Source organism: Neophocaena asiaeorientalis, unplaced genomic scaffold, assembly GCF_003031525.2.
Source record: "Neophocaena asiaeorientalis asiaeorientalis breed wild unplaced genomic scaffold, Neophocaena_asiaeorientalis_V1.1 scaffold36, whole genome shotgun sequence".
Lineage (NCBI taxonomy): Eukaryota > Metazoa > Chordata > Mammalia > Artiodactyla > Phocoenidae > Neophocaena > Neophocaena asiaeorientalis.
Window position 1 is genome coordinate 2,217,235 of NW_020174149.1, and position 25,406 is coordinate 2,242,640.

The 25,406-nt window shown below is 36.1% G+C and overlaps 1 protein-coding gene across 1 annotated transcript in view; it reads left to right on the top strand.

Annotated features, from left to right (window-relative positions):
• Positions 1–193: 193 nt before the first annotated feature.
• Positions 194–25,406, top strand: part of STK31 (serine/threonine kinase 31) — an 87,501-nt gene continuing 62,288 nt past the window's right edge. The window contains exons 1-8 of the mRNA XM_024755047.1: positions 194–215; positions 6,556–6,594; positions 6,683–6,735; positions 12,400–12,498; positions 15,937–16,011; positions 17,484–17,642; positions 22,191–22,549; positions 23,525–23,699. Of these exons, the coding sequence (XP_024610815.1) occupies positions 203–215; positions 6,556–6,594; positions 6,683–6,735; positions 12,400–12,498; positions 15,937–16,011; positions 17,484–17,642; positions 22,191–22,549; positions 23,525–23,699 (972 nt within the window). The 5' untranslated portion in view covers positions 194–202. The remainder of the gene's footprint in view (positions 216–6,555; positions 6,595–6,682; positions 6,736–12,399; positions 12,499–15,936; positions 16,012–17,483; positions 17,643–22,190; positions 22,550–23,524; positions 23,700–25,406) is intronic.

Genomic DNA, 25,406 nt, shown 5'->3' on the forward strand with positions numbered 1-25,406 from the left:
CTGTATTGATGCCTCCCGTGTGCCACTTCAAATTCTCTTGGTGCACCTCTAACTCCAGTACTGCTGTGAGACACTTCCAAGCAGGCTTCTGACAGCTTCACGTGGAAGCCATCTGATGGCACTTTGTCTTGCTGTCTTCTCTAAAGATCCTCTGACACTGTGGCTTGGGATGCCCACTGGAACCCTTCTGCATCATACATGTATGAAATACACGGGTGGGTTAATGACCTTGGGACCAAACTTGACTAATGGGAGGTGGAAGCCAATAGATAGATAAATAGTTCCCCTTCCTTCTGCTGGGAAGACAGTTCTGAGATGCCTTTCATAATCTTTCTCAGAAAATAGGATTGAGCACTAGTCACCCATAGCAATGGTCAACCCCACATCCTTATGTTAGCTTTCTCTTTTCCCCTTTTCCACTCCCTGACTCCTTCCTCTGGTTCCCTCAGATAACTTCCCAAATATACTTACCTGTATCTGAACATTTGTCTTAGGCTTTGCTTTTTTGTGAGGGGTAAACCCAGCCTATGACAGGTATCAGGAATGGCCTTAAAAAGCAAACCCTCAGGATGGGATTCTGTGACTGCAATATTCATTGAATAGATGACAATAAAGACCCATAGCTGGTGATAAGTGGGGTAGTGATAACTCCTGGCATGTAGATGCATCACAGTTACTGTAGTGGATTTGCGTGAATAGCAGGTGGAAGGTGAAGTGTTAGGTTATACCGTAGCAGTGACATTACTGTGGAATGGGACTAACGGAAATTATAAAGATGGAGCTGTACTTTAGCCATTGTTAACTGCTTTGGAAACCTTGAAAAAAGAAAATGGCATCGGTTCATGTTAGCTACTTAAGGCATGCTGTGGAAACCAGAGTGCCTCAATAGCACCTTTCAAGAAAAATCTCATCTCATGCGGATGTAGGCCATCTGTGCTGACATTCCAGCCCAAATTTAATAGTAGAGGTGGCAAGGCTGCAAAGGAAACTGAATGCACAGGCTTGATCATTTCCTCCACCAAAGTTAGCATGCCTACAGGAAAAGGAACCCTGAAACATGAAATGGGGACATGTGTGTTGGTGAGCCTGAGAAATATTGAACCCTCAGGTTTTCCTGAACCTTTGAGCTGGCCTAAGCAGTCTCCTCCACGTTGCTAGAGAGCAGTCTGCCCTTGCCTGGAGATCCTGCAAAGACTATTTGAGGCACTTGCATTGCAAGATAATACTTGTTCTCCTTAAGACCCATCCCTGCTATGCCTCATTGACTCTGAACTGGTAACTAGGATCAGATCTCAGCATACCCTTAGAGCAGATATACAGTCCTTCCTATAGGAGGATAGGTTACAATTTGCATGAACTGCAGGTTCTGGTCTAGATGTACTGGAAGAAACCTAGGAAACATGTTTGGGAATAGATCTTGAGGGTGTTGGATCAGGGAGTGGAATATAAGGCTTGACAGGAAAGAGTGACATAGTAGCACTTACTCATGACTCAGGCTTTAATGTCCTGGCAAGGGTATCTGGAGTTGGTCCTAATGCATTGCTAGGATAGCATATGGAAGATATGGTAGAAATGCCAGAAGTTATTTGGCATAGTATTGAGGAGGGGGTCAGAAAGTTCAAGAAAACAGCAATGTTAGAATGGATTTGTTGTTTAAAACTGGAGAAGCTACCACTTGACTGTTTTCTTTGGGAAGGCTCAGATGATGCTTGTAACTAAGGCAATAAGAAATGTAATGGTGAAGAATATACTGGCAACACAGAAGTTCGGCAGTGGCTAACCTCTGCAGGGTAGAGTTGATGGTAGAAGATGCTGCCATGATACTGGGCTCCTTTATATAAGTGTAGATGATGGGATGCAGAAATGTCAAAGGCCAGGTTGTGGAACTTAACTGTCAGAGGCCCAATGGACATAATTAATAGGTACAAAGGCATGGATTGGTGAAGAAGGTTAAGATCATGATGTTCCAAGGGGAAAGATAGAAGCACGGCTGATTAGGATGTTATTTGACTTGTATAACCATGGTTCCTCACTCAATTTCTGAATCTAAGGCAGTTCAGATCTAGAGCCCATTGATGGAAGGGAAAGCCCAGATCCCTTTGAGGAAGGATTCTCAAGTATATATGATTAACATCGCCTTGATGCTTCCCCAAAGGGTCAGTCATTTAACACCATTTACCAGGGTGACTATGCAGTAGAGAAAGAGGAATATTAAGATTTTAAACCAAGGACTATTGGACAGGATCTGAGCTGATATGGATCCCAAAGGACCCAAAACACCATTATGGTCCTCTGGTTTTATGGAAGCCCAATGATAAATGAAGTCCTGGCCGAAGTCCATCTCAGTGGGTACAGTGGGTCTGGCCACACTCTTTGTTTATTTCTACAGTCCTTAAATATATATAATTGGGATAGAAGCTGATAATTCTTGCTTTTTGCCCTAGATGCTTCTCAGGTGCTGCAGGCTTGAGTCAGAGTTAATGACCTAAGGGCCTCCCTGACCAATGGGTTATGTATATATAAAGTCAGTAGGGATATAGAAGACCTGAACAACTATTAACCAACTTGATTTAAGTGACATTTATAGAACACTCAGCCTAATGACAGCAGAATACAGTAGTCCCCCCTTACCCCTGGTCAATATGTTCCAAGACTCCTAGTGGATTCTTGAAACCGTAGATGGTACCAAACCCTATAAATATTACATTTTTTCTATACATACATACTTATGATAAAGTTTAATGTATAAATTCGGCACAGTAAGAGATTAACAATAACTAACAAAATAGAACAATTACAACAATATACTGTAAAAAATTATGTGATAAAAATTTTCTCTCACAATCTGTTGTACTGTAGCCACATTTCTTCTTGTGATGATGTGAGATGATACAGTGGCTACATGATTAGATGAAGTGAAGTGAATGGCATAGGCATTGTGATGTAGCATTGGGCTATTACTGACTTCCTGAAGATATGTCAGAAGGAAGGTCATCTACTTTGCTGTGTATCAGAACCAAAGACATTACAAGAAAAGAAAATTTCGGACCAATATCCCTCTTGAACATAGATGCAAAAATTCTTAACATTTTAGCAAATCTAATACAAGAATATATAAAAAGGATAATACATCATGACCAAGTGGGTTTTATCCAAGGGATGCAAGGTTGGTTTAACATTTGAAAATTAGCCAGTGTAATTCATCGTATTAACTAATTAAATTAAATTAATTAACTAATCAATTAACTAATTAAAAAAGAACCACATGATCATCACAATAGATGGAGTATTCGACAAAATTGAACATACATTCATGATAAAAGCTCTCAGCAAACTAAGAATAGAAGGTAATTTCTTCAATCTGATAAAGGGTATCTACTAAAACCCCACAGCTGGTATCAGTGGAATAGTACTTAGCAATAAGGAGCAACGAACTATTGATACATGTGAAAAAATGGATGAATCTCAAAATAATTATGCTGAATGAAAGAGAACAGAGAAAATGGACATACTGTATGATTTCATTAACATCCAATTCTAGAAAATGCAAACTTACATATGGTGACAGAAAGCAGAATCTGTTCTTTGGGGTAGACATGGGGAGCCAAGTACTATAAAGAGGCATGAGGAAACTTTTGGGAGGGGGTAAAGGAAATGACTGTTATCTTTGTTAACAGTGAGGATGACTGCAACAGTATATAATATGTTCAGCCATCTAAATATGTACTTTTAATACCTGCAGCTTATTGTATATTAATTATACTTCAATCAAGCAGTTAAAAATTAATGGAGGGGGGCTTCCCTGGTGGTGCAGTGGTTGAGAGTCCACCTGCCGATGCAGGGGACGCGGGTTCGTGCCCCGGTCCAGGAGGATCCCACATGCAGCGGAGAGGCTGGGCCCGTGAGCCGTGGCCGCTGGGCCTGCGCGTCCGGAGCCTGTGCTTCGCAACGGGAGAGGCCGCGGCAGTGAGAGGCCCGCGTACTGCCAAAAAAAAAAAAATTAATGGAGATATTCCCAATGCTCTGCAACGGGAGGGGCCACAACAGTGAAAGGCCCGCGTACCAGAAAAAAAAAAAAAAAAGAATGCAGATAATTTTCTACTGTTATGAAAGGTTTGCCACAAAAGGTAATATCTGCTTATAACCGGATAGATAAGCTATATTAGTTTTCCCCCCTTAATGTGAAAAACGCTGCAATACAAGAGAGGGATCTGACGCTAGGCTGGACCGAGAAATGCTTGCAAAGCTACCAATCTGAAAACCACATTTTCATTAACTAAAGTCATTTTCTCCTTTCCACCTGTAAAAAAGAATGCCGGGATTCTTCTAACTTGGCTGCTTTAAAATTTTAATCACCGCGTACAAATTAGGAAAGGCCACAAAATCCAAACCACCACCTTATATCATTATTTGAAGGCTTGTTAAAGAAGCAGCCATTAGCCCGCAGGTGCTGGGAATACCCGCCCATAAATCTTGCAGGCGCAGTCTCTGCGCCCTGCCCGCCGGGTGCCTGGCCTCAGCCAGCACGCCCCGCCCTAGGCCCCCAGGCCTTGGTGGTCACGTGAGCGAGGCACTGGCTCGCGCTGAGCCAGTATGAAGGCGCAGCAAAGATCGCGCAAGCGCAGTGTGGGGCCAGAGGGGCAGGGGCACGCGAGGTAAGCCTCTGCACTTGCGTCACGTCCGGCTGACGGCGAGCTGACGGCGAGCTGACTGCGAGCCACGGCCTAGGGACGGGAGGCTGAGGGCCCAGCGTGTGGGGCCGGGGCACTTTTCTAGAACTTCTCTGGCGAAAAGTGCGAGGTCAGTAGGAGTTTTTTTGGTAGGTTCGATGGTGGCTGCTTCAGGGACCGTATTTTCACCTCTGGTGGTCTTTAGGGCTGAGCAGTATGGGCACGGCCCGTTTCCTGGCCTTCTTGGTGTCCGAGCCGCTGGCGCACTTCTGAGCGTGACAGGCACTCCAGTTGCTGAGTGTGGTGCCGGGAGGCGAAGCCGGCCTGCAAATAACAGGCCTGCGTATTCTGGGACCTGCAGGCCTGTTGTCGGGTGGAATTTTCTCTTCCCGCAAACTACTTGCCGTTTAAGCTTCGAAATCCCTCCTGAAATAGGTGTTAAGGAGCGACCTGGACTTAACTTATTCGAAACTCTCGATGTGAATTGGAAGTGCCGTTTGGTAATCCAGGTTTGCAGAAAGTGGGTGCAGCATCACTTCCTTCATAACCATGTGGAAAAGTCTTTTTTGACCCCTTTAAAAGTAACATTTAAACATTATTCTAGCAGTGGCTTTTTAGATCGTGTGGTGCGATTCCCAAAGTAAACATTTCATTTTTACTAAGTTTAAGCCAGTGTCTTCCAGTGAAATATAGTTTCCCTGAACAGATTCCAACTTGGTTTTACAAGTTTTTGCTCAATTTAAAAATTACTTTTGGCCAGTATTTGAGGAAGAATCCTTCTTTTAAAGATGTGTTAGTGTATGCGAAAATTTTTTTTTAAAGTTGTAACGAAAATAAGAAGTTTAAAAAATTTTTACGACCTTCCCCCCTGCCCCCCCCCATAGGGTTAACTTTTACCCCATAGTTGGGAGAGTATTTGGAGCTTTGGTGTAGTGATGTTTAGTTAACTCTTCAATTTCTTTAAAAAAATTTATTGTTTTCCATTTCCTTCAAAAAACCAACATTTATGCATGTAAAGTGCAATCTTCTGGTGTTTTAAGGATAAAATTATAAACTAGTAGACATTTATCTTGAAATATTTTGGGAAAGCAAATTATTTAATGAAAATTATTTTTGAAGGTATGTGTAAAGTTTGATTCATTTTGCAGTTTTTAAATGCAGGGTATCTTCAAAAGCAGAAACAACTATGCCTTTTATTTTATTTTATTTTATTTTTTTTTTGGGTAAGCGCGCCTCTCACTGCTGTGGCCTCCCCCATTGCGGAGCACAGGCTCCGGACGCGCAGGCCCAGCGGCCATGGCTCACGGGCCCAGCCGCTCCGCGGCACGTGGGATCCTCCCGGACCGGGGCACGAACCCGCGCCCCCTGCGTCGGCAGGCGGACCCCCAACCACTGCGCCACCAGGGAAGCCCCAACTATGCCTTTTAAATAAAATGGATATGTTTATTTAAAAATTAAATACCAGTCGGAAGCATTTGTTTTACATATGTTTGTAGTGTTTCTTTTTGTTTAAATTATGGAAGTCCTATTCATGTTTGGGGAGGGCATCAATTATTTTAGAAGAGTATGCACATTGTTCTGAAGTATTTATTTAACTGATCAAAGTGTGCATGAATTATACACTTCAAGGTAAATTTGTAAAGGTTTGGCTAAAGAGATAATTTCAAAGATAGAAATTGCGTATGATGAAATTGCAAAATACAATATACTGAAAACAATTATTGAAGAAACTATCTTTGGGGTTGTTTTTAATATAGAGTTTAAATTTTGATAACTTAGGACAAAACGTATTTGGAGGAATTCGGACATTATATGGTTTAGTCTTTATTCAGTGTTAATGGACAGATTAATGGAACCTAATTCAAAGTATTGAATTGTTTTTCAGGAATTGTCCAAATGGATGAAGAAGTACATTACAGTAAAGGTACTGACACTAAAAATTATTTTTGGTTGTAAGAGCTAGATGATCTTGATTAATTTCTAATTTTCTTTGCATTGTGATTTGGTTTTAGTTGAAGATGTGATTGGAAGTCATGTAGAAGATGCAGTAACGTTTTGGGCCCAGGTAAATAGTAGCCTGGTTGATTTCCTCTCCCACCCTTTCCTCCACCAATCCAGGTCCTCCCCAACAAAAACAAAAATAAAAACCCTGTAATGTATATATATATCATTGTTATTCTCAATGCTTAATTTTTATTGAACATTATTTAACACAGGGCATTATTAGAAGACAAATGGTTACAGCTGGAACTTAATACCAGAATTAGGAGTAGTATGCTCATAATACACTGAGTTAAAAAAGAAAACAGCAAAATTGTAGTTGTGGTTTTAGAAGTACATTCAATTTAACACATCTAGGCTGCATAAATTACTGAAGATGCTGAAAAACTGTTGTATTTCTGAAGTTACAGCCCCATCTAGAGGTCTCTGATAAGATTGTTTCTTAAGTGATACTAAGTTTTAAAATTTCAGTCATTTTTTTCTATTGGCTTAATTTTGAATTTGAGGTACAATGTTTTTCTCATCATATAACTGGAAGTACTAATGGAACATTTATAATTTTACATTGGCATGCTTCAGGACAGATAAGTTTACTCAGTTTTAAATACAAAGCAAGGCACCAAAGTGCTTATGTTCCAGAATTTAAAAGGTGAATCCCTCAGAGGTACACAATTACTCACTAATTTTTAATTTTGTGAACTACATGATATAGGAGGGAAGGGAATAACATTTCTCTGTACTTCTACAGCCTGAGAACTCCTTTTTGTACAGGTAGAGTGAATTGGCAATGTGGGAAATAGGATTTATGAGAAGAAAGGTTATAGAAGACATATGATTAACTCAGTGTTCCTAAATCTATATAGAAAACATTATAGAAGGGTGATAGTCATAGAAAAATTTTGGCAAATTTGTATCTCTGCTTATGAACATATTTTCTAAAGGTTCCCCACAATGTTCTGGTTCAATGCCCATTGTCTCTGCATTAATAGCACCTGTGACCCTCTCAACAGTGTTCCAGGTTGGATGATAAATGATATTTTTAAGCTCATTATATAGGAAAAACATTTATTATCTTAAATAAGATTTTCAGACCAGCACTGTCTGGTAGAAATACAATGTCAGCCATATAAGTAATTTAAAATTTAGTAGACACATAAAAAAGTAAAAAGAAATGGGCAAAATTGATTTTAATAAATATATTTTATGTAACTCAGCATATCCAAAATATCATTTCAAAATATAATAAATACAAATGTTACCAAGATAGTTTATTTTCCTTTTTTTCCTATCCAGTGTATATTTTAGATTTCCAGCACAACTTAAATCAGACTAGCCATATTTCAAGTAAGAATTGGCTATTGTATTGGTCATTGCACCTCTAGACTTTGATTTTTATTAACTTTTATGTGAAGCTGTTGCTTGAATTTGGAACTATCATTTAAACCAGGAGTCAGCAAACTTTTTCTGTGAAATATTAGATAGTAAATATTTTAAGGTTTGTGGGTCTCTTTTGCAACTGTTCAGCAATACAAAAGCTGCCATTGTAGTGCAAAGGCAGCCATAGACAATACATAAATATGTATAGCTGTGATCTATTAAAGTTTTATTTACCAAAAGAGGTAGGAGAGCCCGTAATTTGCCAACCTTGATTTCAACCATGAAGTTGAGGCCCCTGTAGAAATTTAAACATATTTCAAAAAGTGAGGAAAAATATCTTAATTGGATGAAAAGATTAAGTGAAAACTGATAAGGCGTCCATATGAATCGAATGATTTTTTTCGAGAAGCAAATTGTTTGTGCACACATGTGCGAATCCATACCGGAGACACGCCCTGTATGTGCCCCTTCGACGGTTGTAATAAGAAGTTTGCTCAGTCGACTAACCTGAAATCTCACATCTTAACACATGCTAAGGCCAAAAACAACCAGTGAGAAAAAGAGAGAAGACCCTTCTCAACCTTGAGAAGCATCTTTCAGGAGTGTGATTGGGAGTAAATATGCTTCTCCTTTGTATATTGTTTCTAAGCAAGACTTTAAAAAATGAATCCTATATATCTAAGGAACATTTTTTGATGTTTGATAAAGTTTTGATATATTTTGATAAAGTAGTAAAAATCAAAGAAAAAAACTTTAGTAAGGTGACATTGCTAAGATGCTCTATCTTGCTCTGTAATCTCATTTCAAAAACATGGTATTTTTGTAAAGTGTGGTCCCAACAGGAGGACAATTCATGAATTTCACATCAAAAGATAGTTCTTTATACAACAGTGCTAAAAATGGGAGGACTTCTTTTCACATTCTTATAAATATGCAGCTCACCTGTTGCTTACAGTTGTTTTAATTTTGTATTTTTTAAGTGTGCATTTTGTACACTTTGTGGGGATAGGCTTACTGTGTGTGATTTTTCTGGAGGTTGATAATTTTGCTTTAAGTAGGTTTTCTTTAAAAGGATGGGTAGTTACATGCAGGTTTCAAGAGTATTTTCTGTTAAAAAAAGTTATATAGGCTTTGTTTGCTATCTTAATTTTGGTTGTGTTCTTTGATGTTAACACATTTTATGTAATTGTATGGCTGTATTGAATCATATAATATGAAATATTAGAAGTGATTTAATAGTGTTAATCAATTTAAACCCACTTTAGACACTTTTTTTTTCTGAAAAATACTGCCAGATGCTGATGTTCAGTATAATTTCTTTGCCTGTTCAGTTACAGAAAGTGGTGCTCAGCTGTAGAATGTATTGTACTTTTTAACACCAGTTGTGTACATCCTGTGTAACAGGAAGGGCGAGAATAAAATAGTAATCCTACAGAAAGAATATGGCAGGAGAAAAAAGGTGCAAATTTTAACATTTAATTAGGTTGGGGTAGGGTGTGTATGAAGAGTAAATAGAGATTTAGAAACATGTGGAGGCAGGTCAAGTTGAAGGTTTGCTCACACATAGTCTCTGTTTTTCTACCACTATGGATTTCTGCCATTTAAGCCATTTACATGAAAACACTTCAGAAATTTTGGTAGGCCTAGTTTGATGAGTGGCAGTTGAAGGAATCTTAAGTGTTTGACCTTTGAAAAAAAAGGGCTTCCATTTATGCTAGTCCATATACCTACAAAATCTAATTATGTAAAATACTTTGGTGTATTTTGAACTTTGAGAGCTCATTCCAGGAGTTTATTTACAAAGGCTGCTTCAAGTGTGTCTTGGGGTCAGTTTAAATTCACTTCCCATTTTTACTGTTTATCAGTACTTATATTCATCATGATGTCATTTGAACTGCTCTTTCAGAGTTTATTTTGTTACAGAGATAATCATGTTCTTTCTAGCCTTATTGAATATGTTATTGATATATATATATATTTTTTTGTTTTTTTGAATTTTATTTACTTTTTTTTGTACAGTAGGTTCTTATTGTCTATTTTACATAGCCTTGCAAACTGGTTCATCTGTACCATTTTTCTAGATTCCACATATATGCGTTAATATACAATATTTTTCTCTTTCTGACTTCACGTTATTGATATATTTTTAAAGAACATATATATATATTTAACAGTTTACTTTGAAATAACTTTAGACTTACAGGAAAGTTGTAAAATTAATTTCTTTATACCCTTCACCTAGCTTTCCTTGTTGCTAACATTTTACATAACCGAAGTACAAGGGTCAAAGTCAGGAAATTAACATTGGTACAATGCTGTTAAATCTTAACTACAACCCTTATTCAAATTCCACCAGTTCCCCACTCCCGCCTCGCCTTTTTTTTTGTTTCTATTCCAGGATCTAATTCAGGATCCCACATTATATTTAGTTGTCATGTATCCTTAGTCTTGTCCAACCTTTGATAGTTCCTTTATTTATACTTATTTTTCATGATTTTGACATTCTTAATGAATTCTGGTCAGTTTTTATTTGTTTATGATTTCTCATAAATAGATTGGCAGTAATACTACAGAAGTGATGTGTACTGAAAGTACGTCATATTGGGGATTTATGATGTTGTTATATTTCACTATTGATGATGTTAACCTTGATCCATTTGGTTAAGGTGGTAACTGCTGGGTTTCTTAATTGTAAAGTTACTGTGTTTCCTTTTGTAAGTAATAAGTGTTTTAGAGGGAGATGCATTGAGACTATCTAATCTTGTTTCTCTTAAACTTTTTTTTTTTTTTTTTTGTGGTACGCGGGCCTCTCACTGTTGTGGCCTCTCCCGTTGCGGAGCACGGGCTCCGGACGCGCAGGCTCAGCGGCCATAGCTCACGGGCCCAGCCACTCCGCGGCATGTGGGATCTTCCCGGACCGGGGCACGAACCCGCGTCCCCTGCATCGGCAGGCGGACTCTTAACCACTGTACCACCAGGGAAGCCCTCTCTTAAACTTTTTAAGTTTAAGAGAATTTTTAATTTATTGCTATGGCCTTTGCCTCATGATGGTTTTCTATTTTCCTCATTCCTTCTACATTTATTAATTGGAATTCCTCTTTAAGGAAGAGGTATTTCCTCTCCAGCATTTAATGTATTTATTTATTCAATTACTTACATTAATATAAATCCATGGATTTAATATATTTCTATTTAATATAATCCATGGATTATAATCCCATACTATCATCATTTATTTTGTTGTTTAAATTGTTCCAGCTTTGGCCAATAGGAGATTGTTTACATTAGCTACTGTATCCTTTAAAATGCACCCATTCTTTTTTTGAATATTACTTTACTTTCTGGCATCACCAGATGTTCCAGGATCATCTTTTATTTCCCTGTCCTAGCCCTGGATTCAACCACTCTCCAAAGAACTCTTGTTCCTTTTATTGGAGAATGGTGTTTAAAAATCAAGATCTGGGCACTAGGTGTGCTTATTGCTACTTGAGTGTCATTGCTTCTAGGCTCTCTCAGTGGACAGAGATAGGAACTATATATATATTTATAAATATACTATATAAATACAAATATATATATAACTAACACATATACACATCTGTATCTCTGTGTGTCTCTTTCATATATGCATATATTCACACACAAACATGTATACACATGCACACATATATGTGTGTTTGTGTATATGTGTGTGTGTGTATACACACACACACACACACACACACGAGTTCATACTGATACTTTCCAATTGTAATCTAACACAGCAGGTTCATTCTAGCCTTCTTTTTTGTAATTTCTCTCTCCCTGCTTTCATTATCTAGAACATATTTACTTACTTGTTCAGTCCTAGTACACACCTAAAGTAGTTTCAAAATTGTTAACCCATGCCCCTGTGAGAAATAAATTTACTAACTAGATTACAGTATTTATATAGAGAACCTGTACATTTTGAAATTGTTTTTACATCTGTTTCCTTTACACAACAACAAATATGTGAGAAGATCCATGTCATTTGACCAAAATATGGTATCTATTTTGAGCAATTAGAGCTAAAGTAAAACCCAGAGACAATTGTTTAAAGTTACCTCTTAATATGATATTAATAATATTTGGTATCTTAGTTTGAATTCCAAGTAATTTGAACTCATTGAGAAGTAAAAATTTTCTATAGCCTAGTTCCATTTCTTACAAAGAACTTTTCTGAATTATGAAAAAATAATGACATGAGAATTGATTTAATTTCTAATGCTCCAAAACCTTTTAAGTATTATGCATAGTAGAACCCTCATTTGCATAACACTGTCAAATAATATTTTACTGAATCTTATACTATATCTGTTCTTCCTTCTAGAGTATTAGTAGAAATAAGGATATTATGAAGATTGGTTGTTCACTGTCTGAAGTCTGTCCCCATGCCAGTTCAGTTTTTGGGAAACTTGATCCAAAGAAGGTGAGCCATATTCTTGGGTATAATTATTCTATCTTTCTTATTAGCTTTCCTGTGTCTCAGATTTTATAGTTTTTGGAATTTTTAATATATTTGAAAGGAAGAGGCAAGTTTTTAGAATTTGTATAAACTACAGTCATAATAAGTTTACTTTTTCAAAAATACTTATGAACTATCTGCTAGGTACTGGGCACTGTGTTAGGCATTAAGTATACAGTGGTGAACAAAATAGAATCCTTGCCCTTGACACTGATTCATAAAAATTTGTAAGAGACATACTTATGGAGAACAGTTGGACAATATATATATGTACATATATTTTTTAATTGACATATAACTTACAGTGAAGAGTGTATCTCTTAATCTCTTGATGAATTTTTCATATCTATGCATCTGTGTGATCACCACCCAGATCAAGATACAATTTTATCACCCTAGAAAATTCCCTTAGGCCCCTTCTCAGTCAATTCTTGGTCAGTAGTCCCCTAACAAAGGTAATCATTATTCTGACTTCTATCACCATAGGTTCATTTGCCTGTTCTTGAGTTATACAATATGTACTCTTTTGTATATGTCTGCCTTGTTCAACATAATTTCTGAGATTTATCCATATTATTGTGTGCATCTATGTTATTGTGTGTTTGTTCTTTTTCAAGCTATGCAGTATTTCACTGTATAAATATACCAAAATTTATCTGTTCTCCTTTGATGGGCGTTTGGAGTGTTTGTAGTTTTTGGCTACTGTGAATGAAACTGCTGTGAAATCCTTACACAAACCTTCTAATGGATATTTTAACTTATTTCTTTTTTGTATATACCTAGGAGTAAAATTGCCAAGTCATAGGGTAGGCATGTTTCACTATAGTAGGTACTGGCCAATCAGTTTGGAAAAGTATTGAACCAGTTTGCATCCTTACCAGCAAAGTACGAGAGTTCAGTTCCTCAGTGTCCTCAACAACCCTTCTCATTGTCAGTGTTTCTAATTTTAGCCATTTTGGTGGTGTGTATTGTTATTTTGTGATTTTAATTTCATTTTCCTGATGAGTACTAAGCTTAAGCATGCTTTTCAGGTTTTATTACCCATTTGGATATCCTGTTTTGTGAAGTACCTATTTAGATCTTTTCCCAGTTTTCAAGGTTGTTTGTCTAGATTGATTTGTAGGAAGTTCTGTACAGTTGGCCCTCCATATCCATGGGTTCCACATCCATGGATTCATCCAATTGTGGATCAAAAACATTCCAAAAAATTTTTAGGAAGTGGAAGAGTATTGGGAAGGAAGTCTTACTCTTTACCTCTTTGGGTATACTTTGATTTTCTTTTAATAATGTGCCTTTATTTAGTTTTATTTAAAAATAATTTAAAACCCCAATGACATATATAAAAAGGTATAAAAAGAAATTTAGAAGGAAGAAATGATTGTAGCTTGGAGCTGAGCATCAGAATGGATAAGATAATGCAATTTGTAAAGATTTTATGGTTTTTTTTAAACATCCTTGTAGTCTGTGACTGTGTTTAATAGTATTATGAGTAAAGACATATCCGTTTTTCCTCTGTTGAATGCAAAATAAATTACTTACTTTACAAAAAATTCAACCTATTGTCAGTAATAGACTTCTCATTATAAATGATTACTTAGCCACCTCTGATTATCTGTGAATGGATTATACTGTGTAAATTTTCTTTAGTGATTGAGTAGTTCTCTTCCTCTTACCATGTAGTCAGGACATGGGGTGTGAATTGTGGAGTCATGAGAGAAGATTGGGACTAGGCACAGTGGGAATGACTATATAGTTCTGACTGTGCTCTCAAGACAAACCTGTTTGGGATAGATTTGTATTTATGATGGTGATTGATTATTCACACTAACAGAGACAAGGACCTTAGATTGCTCAGTTTGGTTGGGTTCGAGCTCTATTTCTAGAGGTATCCCCACCCCTACCTAGACTGGGTTACAATGCTACACCATTTCTGTCACTTGCCTTGTATTGAATTGTTAATTTTATTGGTATATATTACAAAATCGTAACTAACGGTAATGTGATCTTTTGCAAGGTTTGAAATTGGATAGGACGGTTGATGATCAGGTATTTCTGCTACTAAACCTGTTTGCTTGCTGAAAAATGAAGTAAGATGGCTAGGAGAGGGTACCATGCCACTTGTGCTCTCTCTTGCCCTTCAGTTGTTGAGTGTTAGCTGAGTTGATTTGTACTTTGTTGCTTTGAGGAGTTGAGGATTTTTACATTTCACCCTCTGTATTCCTTTTGCTTTAAAATCTGTGAATTTGTCCTAGTTCAGAGTGATAAATTAATTTTATACTCCATTACTTAAAGCCATGCTCCTCAACCTTTTTTTCATTATGCCCTTCTAAGGCATTTTTTTCCCTAATGGGTCTCCTCTCTGCAAGACATTTTAACACCACAGATACACTGGATATCTGTTTATGTTGTCAGATAGGGTTGAACTTTGGAGGACTACAAACCACTGTAATATCTAAGATTCTCCTCCATGCTCCAAGAACCAGTTTTTACTCCCATGGGGATATTTCTCCCATTGAGAATGTATGATTTAAAGTGGTTATCAACCTGGGGTTACTTTGTATCTTCCACTCCCACCCCTGGGAGACATTTGGCAATGCGTGGAGACATTTTTGGTTGTCGCAACTGGAGGGAGTGTTATTGGCATCTTGTACATAGAGGCCAGGGGGTGAAGCTGCTAAACATCCTACAACGCATATGACAGAAGACAGCCTCCGTCCCCCCACCAAGGAATTATCCTGTCTCTAATGTCAGTAGTGCTGAGGTTGAGACACTGACTTAAAGTATGTAAATTTTTCTCTTTGTTCTCTATTAAACTTAATTAAATTAAAATATAAATTTAAAATATATGAAGGTTCAGTATTAAGGATATTATCTAATGTAATTTATTTACTTATATTTACAATAACACTGAAGTCTTTCTGTATAAAGTAAAAAGTGTAAGAATCTTTCTTGTCTGGTTGGACATAGGGATCCTACCATGGTTGAGAATTAGACTTAAGTGGCATGTACTTGGCATGTTTGTGTTTTAAGAACAATTAATTGTACCAATTATGTCTTCAGACATCAAAACAGCATGACTTTAAGTCTTTGATGCTTGGGCCTTTTTTTGAGTTTTCTCTTTTTATGTCTTTCGTCTTCTCTCTCCTGTTTTTTGGAGAGGCAGAAAAACATAATGAACTCTGAAGTCAGTTGCCTGAATTTGAATCCTGGTTCTGCTGCTTACTAGTTTATGACTTTGGGCATATAATGGTGAAAACAAAGTACCTGCCTCATAGGGTTGTTATCTATACATGCTTACTTATGTATAGTAAGTCCTTAATAAATGCTAATTATTATTCTGATATACTTAGCATTAAATTCATTAAAATGCCAAATAATTTTACTTTCTTTTTCTCTTTGTAGATTTATGGAGGATTATTTTCTGAAGATAAATGTTGGTACAGATGCAAAGTACTGAAAATAATCAGTGATGAAAAGGCAGGAACAAGTGTTCAATTTTTTTGCTCTGAGGAATATTTATTTTGGTTCCAAAATTTGATGCTTATTTAGTCCTTCATTGCTTATTCACAGTAGTAATAAAATATGGTTGAATGAACTTATAAACTGATTAAAACATAAATTTTTCCCCGTAGAGAACACAAAAGAAATGAATTGCTTAAAAAAATACAAGTCAGATTCAGGAATATTCTTCTGATTTTAAGTTGTTGTATAGCCACCCCAGATTATCCAAGTATAGATTACATAATTTGTGATTATTTTTGGTGACCAATTGGTTCTTTGTACCTCAGTTCTTAATAATTATGTTTGATTCTTGCTGAGTAACTTAAAAGTTCATTCTATTAAGATTGAGTAGGAAGAGAATATTTGATTGATCCTGAAGTTATGGTTATCTTTTACTTAGTTGATGTGCATATTGTTAATAATGAAGATTGGCTTGCCACTTTCTCACACCTTGGTTAAATGTGATGAATTTTCTTTGCATTTAGCTATTTTGTTTTTTACGTTGTGAAATTGTGGGAGATTTTTAAGGGAATTTGTGGAGATAGGATTCTGAATAGCTGTTTGGTGGCAATTGCACATTGCAGGCTATGTAAAAGCATCTCTGTAGGGTTTCTTTTACTGTTTTTTTCTGTGTCTACTTTCCTGGACTTAAAATATTTTATAATATATATGTTTTGTAAATATTGTTCTTGATGTAATAAGAAGGTAAGGTGAAACACCTTGAGTAATGTTCCAAATATCTTTAAAAAATCTCGTGATTTTTTTACTGTCATGGGTAGTGGTTTATCTTAGTGAAATAGACCTTTTCTCCACAGTTTGACAGCTGGAGATGATATTTTGTGTTTGCTTTTGGTTTGGCTTTAACTTTTTTAAATTAAAGGATGAGATGGCTTTTGACCTTGTAATAAACTATTTTTCTTTTTTACCTTTTATACAGATATAGAACTGGAGGTAAGGGTGAATTTGATTCATTTCCAAGATCTAACAGTTGGAGTAGGCTTAAGTTTATCAAAGAAAGTTTCATAACTTTGCCTTTATTTTCAGATTTTATTGTTTCCAACTTGAATTTAAGAAGGTTGATTGATTTTGAAGGTTGATTGATTTTAACATTTGAGATAGGAGAGAGTCATAAGTTTCATAGATTTATGTTTTATTTAAATACTATTGTTTAAAAAAAATCAAAATGAGAAATGGTACTGTTGGAAATAGTAGTTTGGTACTGGTTGAACTAGTAGTACCAAATATAGAAATCCTCGGGATCTCATGGACTATGGATTTTCTATATTTTGAGGATATTGCTGGAGCTTTCATTTCTGAATGCATTTTGTCAGTTTCAGGTAAAATGCTATCATGATTTACAGGTAGTTAACAGAAAGCAGCAAATGGGTAGTTTCTTTGGAGATATTTAATCTAAGTTCTGTATTAGCATTTCTCTCATTTTTTTCCAGTGTCTGGTGAGATATATTGACTATGGAAATAGTGAAATTCTAAGTCGATCTGATATAGCTGAGATTCCTTTGGATCTGCAGTTTTCTAGTGTTGCCAAAAAGTATAGACTTTGGGGACTACAGATTCCTTCTGGCCAAGAAGTTACCCAGTTTGATCAGGCAAGTCAAAGATTGTAAATATTTTTGCTAATGGAAGTAAAACTATGTGCTGGAAACGCAGTATAAGCGTGCTAAAAATCCATTAATTTTCTTTGATGTAAAAGCTTGTATAAATTAATGAAAAATATCAAATTATAGAATAATTCACAGACATTTATTTGTGCTCATCTTTGCTAGGTAAACATTCTTGATCAGATAAGACTGATGTGTGTGTGTGTGTGTGTGTGTGTGTGTGTGTATGTATGTATATGTGCACACATATAATAAATGTAAGTAAGTAGTTTCTTCTGATGTGAAAGCTTCAAAGGATAGTCTCTTTTATGATGGAGAGAATGATGAATCTAATTATTTTGTTTTTTGCTTTTGCGAAAGTATTAAAAGTGCTCTTTAATCTAGCTCTGGCGTTAAATATCATAAATTTGAAATTAGTGGAGTTGTAAATTAATTAGATTGTATCTTTTTGGCAGAGGCTCATACTGTTCGATATAGTAATTGGCAGTGATGTTCTGCTAATCTAGACTACTGTTTGTATTCGTTTCCATTACATTTTGGGTTAGCGACCTAATTCTGGAAGACCTCTAATAATTTCAGCGGTAGTCTTAACAAGAATCCTACCTCCTTTTAAATCTGTACAACAGTGATGTTCTTTTGGTAGCTGATACTGCCATTGATGGAATATCACTTTGCAAAGTAATCAGATTTGTATTGTATATTTAGCAGCTCAAATGACTTATTTGGAAATAATTTAATCAGTACTAGAAGGAACAGTAAAATTTTTTTTTTTTTGTGTGTGTGGTACGCGGGCCTATCACTGTTGTGGCCTCTCCCGTTGCGGAGCACAGGCTCCGGACGCGCAGGCTCAGCGGCCATGGCTCACGGGCCCAGCCGCTCCGTGGCATGTGGGATCTTCCCGGACTGGGGCACAAACCCGTGTTCCCTGCATCGGCAGGTGGACTCTCAACCACTGCACCACCAGGGAAGCCCAGGAACAGTAAAATTTGAAAACCTTCTCTTTTTGTTGTTTTTAGAATCTTTTAGGCCATTGGGTGTAGTTTTGTCTGCACTATAGTTACTTATAAGAAATGTTTCTGTACTTTAGACTCTCATAAATAGAGTAAAGCATAGATATTATTGTAAAATTACACCCTAAATTTTTGGTTTAAAATCTAAAATTTATTACTTTTTTAAAAATATAAATGTTTGACCAAGGTAGAGGCTTGTTTTGAATTTCTTGCATGCCTAGAACCTTGGAATCTTAAATTTACAGACCTTAGAATTCATCTGCTCTCATCTTATTGTTTTGCAAATAAAGAAATTGGGTCTACAACAATTAAATAAGTTATTTAAAGTCATAAAGCTAATTAAGGCTGAGCTAGGGCTAGAACTCAAGTCCATTGCTCTTCTCGTAGTAAGATGATATAAAATTTATGTAGATTGAAACAAACATGAATCAAAGAAAATGTCATTTTCAAAATTTATTTTTGGAACTGAAGAAATAAACTTCAGTATTGAGAATGTTTTATATGCTTCATAGATTCTTAATAGATGGTATTATTTGTATTTGCATGCTTACATTCAATAAAAAGACTGTTCATTGGAGTTGAACTAATTAGTAAACTGAATGTTTTCTGGAAAGAAATGGTTATTTTTGAGTGCCTCTGCTTAGAAAGTCCATGTTTAGCCATTAATTCTCAGCTGAAGGTTCAAGTGTAATTTCTTATAAGAAGTCTTTGCTGATACCCACCATTCATTCTCCTGCAGCTGTTTTAGTTCAATGTATGGGCATGTAGAGGTGTAATTTTTTTCCTCCCCCCACAAGATGGTGAGCTTGGTAGAGACAAGACTGTCTTGGTAGAGACAAGTATTTTATTCATTTTTTAATGCCTAATCTCCCTGCTTCTGCCTGTTAGGTGTTAGATGAGCATCCAGTTTATCTAGCATTTGAATGGATGAATGGATAAGAAGGGATTCAGTTAAAATAAAAAAAATTTTTTAAAAAGATGCTTCCAGAGGGTGTCCTGGGCACTGAAATACTTTAAACACATTTTAAACCAACACTTTCACACCTATGCTGAAGCACAGTTGAAACTGTAACTCAAAATGGTGCTAAAAATTGCTGAAGATCAAAGAAGATTAAATTATGTCCTAAATGCCTTTCTTACTTTGAAAATTTTTATGTAGAATCATGCAGTGAGAGGTAGAGATTGGAATATGGGTTTAACAGTTTAAAGGTCTTTTAACCTGTTTTCTAATATATCCAGACAAGGTTGGGTAGACTAAGAAAGCAAGTGATGCTTTCCTATTTCTGAATAAAGCTTTTTGTTAGAATTTAGGAGAACTCAGATTTTATTCCAAATTCAGGGTTCTACCTGTAATTATATATGATTCAGGGAGAATCTGGTTGAACAGTTTTGTACTAATTGTGATTAATGACCATAACTAAAAAGAATTTGACTTCAGAGAAAAGTCTGAAAATCAGGTTTATGTGTAAACATTTCTAAATAAACAGTATACCTTTAGAACATTCAGCTTTAGGTAATTGGAACTTTTGTAAAAAGTAGATTTATTTCCACTTAAATTCATATGTTGCCCGAGGACAGAGTTTCTTGAAGTGTTAAGTATTAAGAATTTCACATATTGCAGAAATAATTTTCAGACACTGTCACTTCCATTAAGATTGGTTAGGGGTGGAAGTTATACTTGAATTTTAGATAGACTTTCAACATTGAGGGTTGAAATTAAGGTTTTTTTATGAAAGAGGTTAACTAAAAACTATATTCTGATTGATCAAAATCTTAGATATATTTCAGTGAATTATATTTTGAGTTTGTTAGCTTTGCCTGCTTGATCTCATTTTTTGGTGATACATTCTGGACCGTCTTTGCTTTCTGTATTGGTGTTCTTGGTGAATTCAAGTATCTCAATATGTGTGTATTTAAAATTTTTATGATTTGAAAAATTTATTAAACCTGTGTTTTTGGTAACTTAGAATACTTTGTCATTTTGGTTTGCGGATTAAAAAAATTCTTTTTTCTTTTTGGTAGTGATGGTTGGTGATCCTTGAGCCTATGTAGTTTGAATCTCCTGTACCCTTTCAGATGCATCCTTTTAGGCTCAGGAGTTCTTAACCTGCGCTTAAAATATATCATGGTAAAATAATTTTCTTTGTAGTTCTCCTTATGTTTATGTTATACATTTAAAAACATTTTTCCAAGAAGGATTCCAAAGGGTTCACCAGATCAATAAAGGAGCCCATGGCATGGAAAAAGTTAAGAACGCCTACATAGATCTCCCTTCTACCTGCTATACTACCATATAGTTAAAAAGGAAATAGTTACTCCCTATCAATATTATTTAGTTTCTTGTACCTTGAAAATTTTTTTCTTTTTTTTTTTTAAATGTGACTAGCTTGTATTTTCTGGTTTTTAATTTGTTCTTATGCTCGTGTTGCCTGGATTATTATTGGTATGATTACCTATTCGGTTTTATTTGCATAAGCTTTATTGTTTGTCATATTTACCTAGTGAGAATATAGCTAAAAATAAAGCTTCTCCCTAAGAGAGTTATGGCCCATAAGATTAATTACATCAGGGATTCCAAGGAAGATATGAAACAAGATATTTTTGTCTCAAATTTATACTTTATATATTCTGAGAAATGATTCATCTCCTCTATAGGATGAAAGTTAGGTAAGGAATTTAGAGAAATTTGGGAAGAGAGGAATAATTATCAAATTGGATCATATCAAAGTAATTTTAGGAGTTCAGATTTCTGGAGATGTAAGCAAGTTCTTATTAAAATTAAATCTCAATATATCTTCAATTCTAAATATGTTTTAGGTATGTCTTTGCTCAGTGCTGTGGATCAATAATCTATAACTAAATGTTATCAAGTACCTAATTACTCACATGTCTTCTCATATGCCAGTTATACAGGTATTGCTCCCTCAGACAAAATTCTATTTAAGAGAGTTTTAATTTAGGAATTTCTAACATCTCATATTCCATAATTGCAGTTTGTTGATTTTTTTAAAAAATTGTTGATGTTTTATGCCTTGAGTTTCTGTTTTCTGCTTCTGCTCTTGTCTTACTTTGAAATGAGAGTACCTGATTAGGCCTTTAAAATGATTTTTAAAGTTTTGTTGAATTTGAGCATTTTTTCTAGATACCAAAATTCATTTTTATGTGGTGTAGCTCCTCAGGGCACCATTATATGTAGTTAGGGCCAAAATGTCAACAGAATCTGCTTGGTTTAAAAAAATTATTCTGGGGTATTTAATTGGTACACATTTAACAATGTATAAATATGGCTGCCTATACTGGTCTCAGCTCTACTTCTGGAAAGGATTTTAGCAAGTGTGTAATTGGAATATAGTCATACACATGCAGAAGTATATTTGCATTTAGCCAACAACAAGGTAAGACCACTTTTACAGAGATTTCAGAATGAGGAAATACGATCTTTGGAAAAACTAGGTAGAAACAAAATAAGTGGTGAAAAACATGTTGGTGTAGCTGGTTTATGTCTTCTTTTTTTTATCTTTCTTAGGGCAGAATCTTTTTGGGGAGCTTGATTTTTGAAAAGCAAATAAAAATGAGAATTAAAGCAACCTATCAAGATGGAACAGTTATTGCTCAGGCTGAGTATGGCAGTGTGGATATAGGGGAAGAGGTGGCTAAGAAAGGATTTGCAGAAAAATGCAAACTTACTTCCAGCACTAACATCTGTGAGGAAAAAAAATCGGATCCTGGTCATCTTGTCCTCAGGAACCTCAAAAGCCCCATTCCTTTCTGGGGGCATAGCTCAAACCAGTCACTTTTCATCAGGCCAAAGGACCACTTAAGTGGGAGGCTGTCTCTTGACTTGAAGAGTGAAAATGATGCAGGAAATCATGTGACATATCCAAAGTAAGACTACGTTGGGATTTTTAGTCTTAACTAATTTCTGATGTATGGTGTAAGCCCTTGTCGTAGTAGAAGTCAAGGCTTACGTTTTTGGAGTCCTCAACTATGTCAGTGATTCTGAGGGATGATACTGATTATTTCTGTTTTTCTCAAGCAGGTATTCCTCTCCTCTTTAGCAGGAATATTTTAATTAAAAGCCATTTTGAAAGAAAAATCATTCCTGAATTGTTTGAAGTTCACATACCAACTCTTCATTCCAACTCTTTCGAATACATTTATTAAAAATAAAAATCTACCCCTAAATCTAAACGATTCAGCCAAGAGCCAGAATTTCAGATAAACTTGAAGTTTTTCCTTTGGCTTTAAGAATATTTTAATGAGTTTTAGGGAATTGCCTTTCCTTTTTAACAAAAGAGAGGCTCTTTGTTCTTCCTGTGAAAATGTACTGTGATAGAATTTGATTATTACCAAAGGTGTTCACTTTTTAGATAATTTTGAAATATAAACTTGAAGCAAAAAGCCAGGTTTGATGTTTACCAAACCATTCTTATACTTCTGTATCATGATCTAGGCCATGATGCCATGTCTTGGGTAATATAGCTGTTTTTTGGGACCTTATCAGTGCTCTAGGAACTAAAGTGTCAGATGGAGTGGAGGTGATGGGGAGGAGGGATTGGAAGAAACTGATACAGAAATGCTTTTTACTGTATTTCCTGGAGTTGATATTGCTATGAAGAAGTTGGAATATGTATTCTTTGAGATTTGGAGGCATTGTTTTTGAAGTGTTTCTTCAGTTATAAAATCTAGTTTGCATTAAAAATATTTTTTAATGTTGAATTAGGTAAAGGTTTTAGATTAGTTTCCAAAATTAACTTTAAGGTATATCATGCTAAAAAAAACGCAAGAGAATTTTAGGGTTTGATCCCTGTAACACTTACACAGTTTGTTTTTTACAATGAGTGAATTTGTTTTTAATAGGGAAAATTTGGCTGTTGGTGGCTTTAATTTTGGGTTGAATGTCAGCCTGGCAAAAATTAAGCAGGACCAGAAACTGATTGAAGAAAATGAAAGGCTTAAAACAGAGAAGGAGGTTCTTCTTGAAAGGTATAAGGCATTAGAATTGAAAGTAGAACAGACTGTCCAGGAGCTGCAGGTATGGTATGTTCAATGGCGTAAGGTAAAGAATGATGAACTGGGAAATCCTTATATTCATTTGCTCTTATTTTTTGTTTAATTTTCTGTCTCCTTTCCTTTCCTTCCCTTCATCTCCCCACTCTATTCTCTCCTTTTTTTAAATATTTGTTTATAGATATTTTTCTTATGCTACAAGCTAATCATCTTTGGATTTCATTGGATGTTTGAGAGATTAATAATTTCTCAGTTACATTTCCTCTTATGTTCTTTAAAATTTTTAACTATGGAAATTTTCAAACATTTTATTTATTTAATCTATTATTTATTTTTGGCTGCGTTGGGTCTTTGTTGCTGTGTGCGGGCTTTCCCTAGTTGCGACGAGTGGGGGCTACTCTTCGTTGTGGTGCGCAGGCTTCTCATTGCGGTGGCTTCTTTTGTTGAGGAGCATGGGCTCTAGGCACGTGGGCTTCAGTAGTTGTGGCTCGCGGGCTCTAGAGCGCAGGCTCAGTAGTTGTGGTGCACCGGCATAGTTGCTCTGTGGCATGTGGGATCTTCCTGGACCAGGGATCGAACCTGTGTCCCCTGCATTGGCAGGCAGATTCTTAACCACTGAGCCACCAGGGAAGTCCCTCAAACATTTTAAAAAGAGAGAATTGAATAATTAATTCTTATGTATCCATCACCCAGTTTTTACAATTATTAAATACACAGCAGTTTTTTTTTAAATCTACTAATTTTAAAACAAATCCCGTTCATAATATTTTAATGTATGTGCTTTTGTATGTATCTCTAATAGAAAAGAACTTCAAAAAAGACATAACCAGGGCTTCCCTGGTGGCGCAGTGGTTGAGAGTCTGCCTGCCGATGCAGGGGACACGGGTTTGTGCCCCGGTCTGGGAAGATCCCACATGCTGTGGAGCGGCTGGGCCCGTGAGCCATGGCCACTGAGCCTGCACGTCCGGAGCCTGTGCTCCGCAACGGGAGAGGCCACAACAGTGAGAGGCCTGCATACCGCAAAAAAAAAAAAAAAAAAAAAAAAGACATAACCATAATACTGACTTAAAAATTAACAATAATTCCTTAATATCATTTAATATCCAGTCAGTGTTCAGGTTTCCCATATTTGCTCCATGAATGTCCTTTTACGGTTGGTTTCTTCTAATCAGAATTCCTATTAGGCCCATACATTGCATTTTGGTTGATAGATCTCTTAAATTGCTTAATCTGCATCCTTGTGTTGCTTAACAGGCTCCTGTATCTCCATGTGTTTCCTTTTATGGTAGTTAGGTCTCGAGGTTTGCTCAGATTCGGGGCAGTTTCCCCCCCCCCGCCAAGAATACTGTGGTTTTCAAATGTGTAGCTTTTTCTGATTCTAAATATGTTATCCCAACACTATTTTCCAATTCTCTAACACCAACTGGATGTCCATCAATTCATTTTTGACACTAAATACCAGGAGTTATCTCAGACTCCACAAGGTAAGGACTCAGTCCCTCAAGATTTAGCCCAGTTCAGGTACCAGCCACAAATCACGTCCCAGGCTACCCACACTTCTGTCTGGCTGAGTATAAATTTGAGGGTTCCTATGACCCCACCCCCACCCCCTGCCCTCAATTCAGTAATTCTCTAAAACAACTCATAGGACTCAGGGAAGTGCTATGCTTATGCTTACAGTTTTATTATAAAGGATAAAAGTCAGGAACAGCCAAGTAGAAGGAAGAGATGC